Source organism: Balearica regulorum, chromosome 1 (genome assembly GCF_011004875.1).
Source record: "Balearica regulorum gibbericeps isolate bBalReg1 chromosome 1, bBalReg1.pri, whole genome shotgun sequence".
Lineage (NCBI taxonomy): Eukaryota > Metazoa > Chordata > Aves > Gruiformes > Gruidae > Balearica > Balearica regulorum.
Window position 1 is genome coordinate 134,652 of NC_046184.1, and position 6,627 is coordinate 141,278.

Genomic DNA, 6,627 nt, shown 5'->3' on the forward strand with positions numbered 1-6,627 from the left:
GGTCTCCCCTCGACCTCCTTTTCTCCAGGCTAAACAACCCCAGTTTCCTCTGCCACTCCTCATCAGACTTATTCTCTAGAGCCTTCATTGGCTTCGTTGCTCTTCTTTGGCCATGCTCCAGCAACTCAATGTCTTTCTCGTAGTGAGGGGCCCAAAACCGAACACAGTACTTGAGGTGTGGCCTCACCAGTGCCAAGTACAGGGGGACGATCACTGCCCTAGTCCTGCTGGCCACAATATTTCTGATACAAGCCGGGATGCTGTTGGCTGCCTTGGCCAAAAGTCAGCCGGCTGTCGACCAATACCCCCAGGTCCTTTTCCGCTGGGCAGTTTTCCAGTCACTCTTCCCCAAGCCTGTGGCATTGCATGGGGTTGTTGTGACCCAGCACTGAGCCTTGTTGAACCTCATACAGTAGTTGGCCTCGGCCCATCGATCCAGCCTGTCCAGATCCCTCTGTAGAGCCTTCTTACCCTCAAGCAGATCAACACTCCCACCCAACTTGGTCTTGTCTGCAAACTTACTGAGGGTGGGTGCACTTGATCCCCTTGTCCAGATCATGGATAAAGATATTAAAGAGAAGTGGCTGAAGCTGGCTGCCCCACGCCACCTGCCAGCCCTTAGCCACTGTTTCCACAGCCACACCACTCACAACAACTGCATTTTTATATTTTTATGGCTGTAGAGCAAATCAGTAATTTCTGGTGAGGCTTTAAGCAATGCCTGCTCACAGCTCAGTGCTGATAACTTGGTGTTTGACCAAAACAGTGAGAATAACTGGTGGCCTGCTTAAACTGCTGGCTGCTGTGCTAATGTATGAAATTCTACAGAGCTTTCATGGCAGTCTGGAGAAACCCAGCAGACATCAGACTCAGTGTCAAAGCATGTGTGGAAGGAGGATGGTGTGACAGCCATGTTGCAGAGGCCAGATTTTGCAATCCAAGACACTGCCGCTTGTCCCATGTAGGGTCTGGCTCAGCACCTTGGGCAGCCCCAAGGCAGACCTTACTCAGGGCCAGCATGTGTCTGGTGCCACATAAACTTGCCATAGCTGCAACGGGCCCTGTGCTGAGCTCAGCACATGGCACTTGCAAAATAAAGCCATAATCCTGGAACTGTAGCCTTGTTCCCCACTTGATTTTGAGATTCTGCCATCAGTGATGTGCTGAGGGTCAGACAAGTGATGGCAGTGTGCCACAAGCAGCCACTGCCTGGACTGGGAGCCCTGATCCCACAGCTGCCATCAAAGATTTCCTACAGATGGATGATACTGCACCAGTGCCACACCAGCACTCTGTTGCAGCCTTGGTATTGCTCATGCATTGCTGCCTGGGGACCCTGGCATGCCCTGTCCCATACAGCCTTCCGCAGGGCCCTCAGCACCTCCTGGTTGCAGAGACTGTAGATGAGGGGGTTTAGCATGGGGGTGATGATGCAGTACAGTGCAGAGACCAGTGTGTCAGCTGCTGTGGAGTAGCCAGAGCTGGGCTGGTTGTAGTTGAGGTTGGCCATCATAAAGTACAGGGCAACCACAAGCAGATAGGCAGAGCACGTGGAGAAGGCCTTGCGCCGGCTGGTAGCCATAGGCATCCTGAATATGGTGGCCAGGATGTGGAGGTAGGAGATGACAACAAGCAGGAAGGGGCTGAGGCCTACAAAGACACTGGAAGCGTGGAGTGCCACTTGGCTGGGGCGGGTGTTGCTGCACGCAGCACTCAGCAGTGGGGGGACGTCACAGAAGATGTGCTGGAGCCGGACAGCCCCGCAGGAGAGCCTGGAGGCCAGGATAGTGTGCACAGCCGAGTTCAGCATCCCCCAGAGCCAGCAGCTGACAGCTGCCACCACACAGACACCTGGGCTCATGGCATGGGTGTAGCACAGGGGCTGGCATATGGCTGCATATCGATCATAGGCCATGACAGCCAGGAGTGCACACTCAGCCCCCGCGCACCCCATCAGGAAGAACATCTGTGCCAGGCATCCGCGGTAGGAGATGGTTGCCTGCAGGTGCAGGGCATTTGCCAGGATCTTGGGCACCGTCACTGATGAGTAGCAAATGTCCAAGCAGGACAGGTGACTGAGGAAGAAGTACATGGGGCTGTGGAGATGGGGATCCAGGGACACAAGAGTGGGTATTGCTGAGTTGCCCAGCAGCGTGGCCAGGTAAAGAGCCAGAAAAAGAACAAAGAAGAAGGGCTGGCCGTGGGAAAAGCCCAGGAGCACGAACTCTGTCATTTGAGTCTGGTTCTCACCTGCCATGGGGCCAGCTGGGTTGGTCTGTGGGCAGAAATGAGCAGCATGAGAAGGTGATGACTGTGAGCCAGGAGACTGGAGCGCAACTACCCATCACTGGCAGGATGGCTTTGGTCCTATCTCCGTAATGGTTGAGAGCTTCCCCTATTGGGATTTCACAGACACTAGGATTTTAGAGTCCAGATAGTTGCCATTCAGTGTTGGATACCTGACTGCAAGAGAATCACACAGAAGAAACCAAGAACTGTGCATCTAACCCACACTTCCTGGGTTCTCCTGCCAGTCCAACGCCCTTTCTTGATGAGTACGCCGAACACATACCTCTCTCCCTCCTGATTGCACTTATGGCGACTACAGGCTTCCCTTCCACCTGGACATGGTCACATCATTCCTTAGATTCCATAGCCACTAAGCTTGCTCTTCCCCAGCTGCTAGGTTGGGGATGTGGCATCACCCTGCACCAGTTAAAAGAATTGTTTTTTCTTTATCCTGTGTCTGGCTCTGCCATTTTTGGGGTGCTTTGCTCAGCAATAATCAGCACTTTAAAAAGCACAGGTTCCAACTGAGGGTGACTCACCACATGGTGTTGAGCCACAGGTGAATTTAAGCCATCAGACATCTCCACTAGCCTGGGCCTCCTGACCTTTCTTCCATCATCCTGTTTCAGTTTTCACCCTGACACAAGGGTTTTGCTTACTGGCATGTGAAGCTACAATAACCATGTCCACATGAGGAACAAGGCATGGGGAAGCAGTTATTGCTTAAAACTCAGCCAAGGGCTGTTGAAGGTGGTGCTTGCTGGGTGCTTGTGGCCAGGGCTGCTGTTGCCCACCATGCCAGTTCCATGAAGCCTGCAAATACAGACCAGGTGCTTTGATGCACAAATTCAGCCTGGTACAGCAACCTCTGTGAGGCTGCTGAATAAATGGGTCTGAAAGAAAGGTTAAAAACCACCTGAAATCACCTTGCCTTGGGGTGCAGATCTGTCCCAGCCAGCATTCAGCACAGGCACATACCGCACTCAGCCAGTCTGAAAACAGGAGCTACTCTCAGCTGGGTGAGGAAAAGGATCCAGAGAGGCTTGAGCTCACATATATGATGATAAGGGGGCAAACAGGGTTGGAAACCAGCAGGACTGGGGCTGCATGACAATACAGAGCATCTTTGGGTTGTGCATAATAAAATCGTGTTCTCCCTATGCAGCTTTTTCTTTGGCTCCATTTGATTGCCTCAGTAGATGTTAGCACTCTAAACAATTCCTGAATCAGAGAATAAGGTAACTGGACAGTGTAATGGCCATTGCTGAGCAAGTTTGCCAGGATCTGCAGCAGAACCACCACTGGCTTCTGGATGGGTTCTCAGTAACAGCACTGGGATATGGCTGGGGTGCGAGGGAGGATTGCACATCACTGAACTCAAGGATTTAGTTCCCTGCTATTCTGACTTGGAAATTGTACGCTTCAAAACAAAGCCTGCCTGCCTCAGTACAGGGCAGCTGTGAGCAGCTTTTCCTTATAGGTAACTCTGACAAACCTCCTGTGGTCGGGATTCAACAGTGTTCCCAGAGAAGCTATCAATTCATGTCACTCCATTTACAAAACATTGAAGATGTCACCTGAATGGCTAGGGGACTCAAAGAGATTATGACACCACCACCCACCCTCCCCCCCCCCCCCCCCCCCAAAAAAAAAAGCATTTCCTTCCCCTTTTCCTCTTTATAGATGTGTTTTTTAGCAAATGAGGTCAATTGTCATGTCTCTTCACAAAATTAAACAAGATTAAATTTTCGGGTTGGTACCCTTGCTTTACACCTAGTAATCTGTTTTTAATTTCTCTGTCCAAAGCATGTATCTATATATCGGTCATGATTTTAAAACATTGAGCAATGGAGAATTCTCTGCTTCTCTTGGGAGTTTTTTCTTATAACTACTTACTGCAATAAACTGTCAAAGCACTTAAAAACTGTGTGCTTTTTTTTCATGTTGGAATTACTCGAATGTCTCATTCATAATTTTCATGTCTTTCTCTTCCAGATTAATGACCCTCTATTCTAATAGTATTTTCTCCTCGCTTCTACTTCTGCACTGTGATCAGTATCAGTATTTGCTAAGTAGAAGAGCTAAGTTCTGATTCATTTCTCTTTCACTCTCCAGTTTTTAAACTTTTAATTTTTTTTTTTTATTTTAATATTGAGAGGAAAACTTCCAGTCAAAAGATTAATTCTTCCTTGCCTAGCATAATGACATCCAAACTTTTTATTCCATCCTGGATACGGGTGCTACAAGGCTGAGAAACCACTGCCTGGCCGAGCTCTCCAGCAGTCTCCCAGATCAACATATTCTTTAATAGGGATTTTTAATTACTAATTTTGCATACACTGGACAGGTACATAAGGACTATATCATCCAATATTCTGGAAATCTTGGACCATTACTCTTCCTCCAGCCAGCCCCTAGCCAAAGTCACGTGCATTCTGATGCAAGAACAGCCCAACTTGCTTGGGGTGCCTGAGAGGGGTGAGAGTTGGAAGACACCACAGCATTGATCCCTAGGAATCGTCCCCTGTCTCCAGCTGCCCCTGTCTGCAGAGCTGCTTAATGTGCACATTGATGTGTATAAATTCAAAATTATGTATGTGTGAACTTTCACAGCACTAAGGCAGATGGTGGTTTTTGTTAGGGCACAAATGCCTCCATGACATAGGTGTGAGAGGTGAAGGTTCTGTCCAGGACCTTTTTGGATGCTTTTACCACTGATCTGTTAGCCAGAGGTAGGAGTCTGCCAACAAGTTACCATGAAGCCAGCACCAGTGAAGGTGTGGAGGAATAGGGGACCTCAGGAACCAGAGTGGTAAAAATAAGGATAAATTTAATAGTAGGGAGTTAGGCATGTAAGGTTTAGTCACCTGTTTATGCTCTGAACTGGAGCACTGGAGTTCGACACTTGGAAATAAGAGCAGGTGAGCAAGATGTGTGTGAGCTCATCACATGCTATCAACAAGCCCTTGTTTGATGTAGGTACATAGTGATGATATGTAAGTCATTGTATTTGCAGCAGCAGCAGGGAATTGTTAGTTCCACTGCAGGAATGACAGTGAGTTCTGGAGAGCTGCACATGATGTTCTCCCCATGCTGACAAATTCAGGCTGGATTAGGTATGGAGCTACAGGGTTACACTACAGCTATAGGAGTCATGTAGAGGAATTACCTTAATTTTTCATCATGGTTTGGAGCAATGTAGCAGTCAGTGGACACAGCCACATGACAAATGCCAGCTTTAAACCCTTTGTCCTCAGACATCCTGTACACAATGGAATAGGAAGACATGGTAGGAAAATCTCCCTTTCTCCCTTGGACTGCACAGGAATAAGCCTTGAAAAAATCTCCACCTTGCCTCAGCTCCTTTTCTCTATCATCTCTCTCACTTGCACTGAAGGCGATTTCTCATGGTAACTGATGACTTACCAAGAATTTCCCAGTGCAGCTACATCTTTGCCCACCACTGACAAGTCCAGAAAGGCTGGATAGAGGTGAAGAGAGGGAGCACTGATGCCATCAGCGCTAGAGAGGCGGCTGGTTTCTGTCATTCCCCCTGGAACAAGGAAGGTACCCCTGACTAGTTCAGCTCTGGTGCAGTCCCTGAAGCAGGGTGCATTATGTCACCACTGTGCACGTCTGCATAGTTCCAGCATTTTGGGAGTCATTATGTCACCCTCCCTCCTACAGGAGGCCAGATGTGCTCCATGCCCACCCAGGGAAGCCAGCTGCTCCTGCCGGAGGATGTGGCTTTCCTCATCAAGCCACTACATCCCATTTGCACTCAGGTGAGCAGACCAGACAGTCTGGAGCATATATCCATGGGAGATAAAGGTCCTGAGCCCTGGGTACGGTCCAGTCCCAGTTAAAGGTGATGTCTGGACTGAGGGAGCTGGCAATAACACAGGATCGACTTCTGAAAAGGACCGGATTGTTTTGTTTGAGGCATCACCAGCAGCCACAGCCTGCTTGCATGCCCAGACCACCCAGGAGCCCTGGGTGCCAGAACTAGGTTTGCCCCCAAGTAGTGTGCTGATAGGGACCCCTGTGAGGGTCTCACCATGAGTGAGGCCCTGCCCCACCACAGGCAGGAGTCCTGCCCTTCCTTATCTCCATGTCCAAGAGCAAACAGTGGATGGCATCCAGTGTTTGGTAAGAGGGAAAAAATAACAGTGTCCCCAGGTGCTGTCCAGTTTGTCTTACCTGCATGAGGAAAAGTCTGTGTCCTCAAGGCTTGTGAGTGGAGGAGAGGTTTTTAACCCTGCAAGGGCCCTGGGGGAGAGGCTTTCAGAGGTAGCTCTTGCTCAGTGGCAGGAGCAAGGAGCATTCCCCCAATCAGCC

At 49.5% G+C, this 6,627-nt stretch overlaps 1 protein-coding gene across 1 annotated transcript; it reads right to left on the reverse strand.

Annotated features, from left to right (window-relative positions):
• Window positions 1-1,310: 1,310 nt before the first annotated feature.
• LOC104630368 (olfactory receptor 5V1) lies at window positions 1,311-2,305 on the reverse strand. The gene is given in 2 exon segments (XM_010311888.2): window positions 1,311-1,354; window positions 1,357-2,305. Coding segments are annotated over 2 exon segments (942 nt in total). The 5' UTR covers window positions 2,258-2,305; the 3' UTR covers window positions 1,311-1,313.
• Between the last annotated feature and the right edge of the window lie 4,322 nt (window positions 2,306-6,627).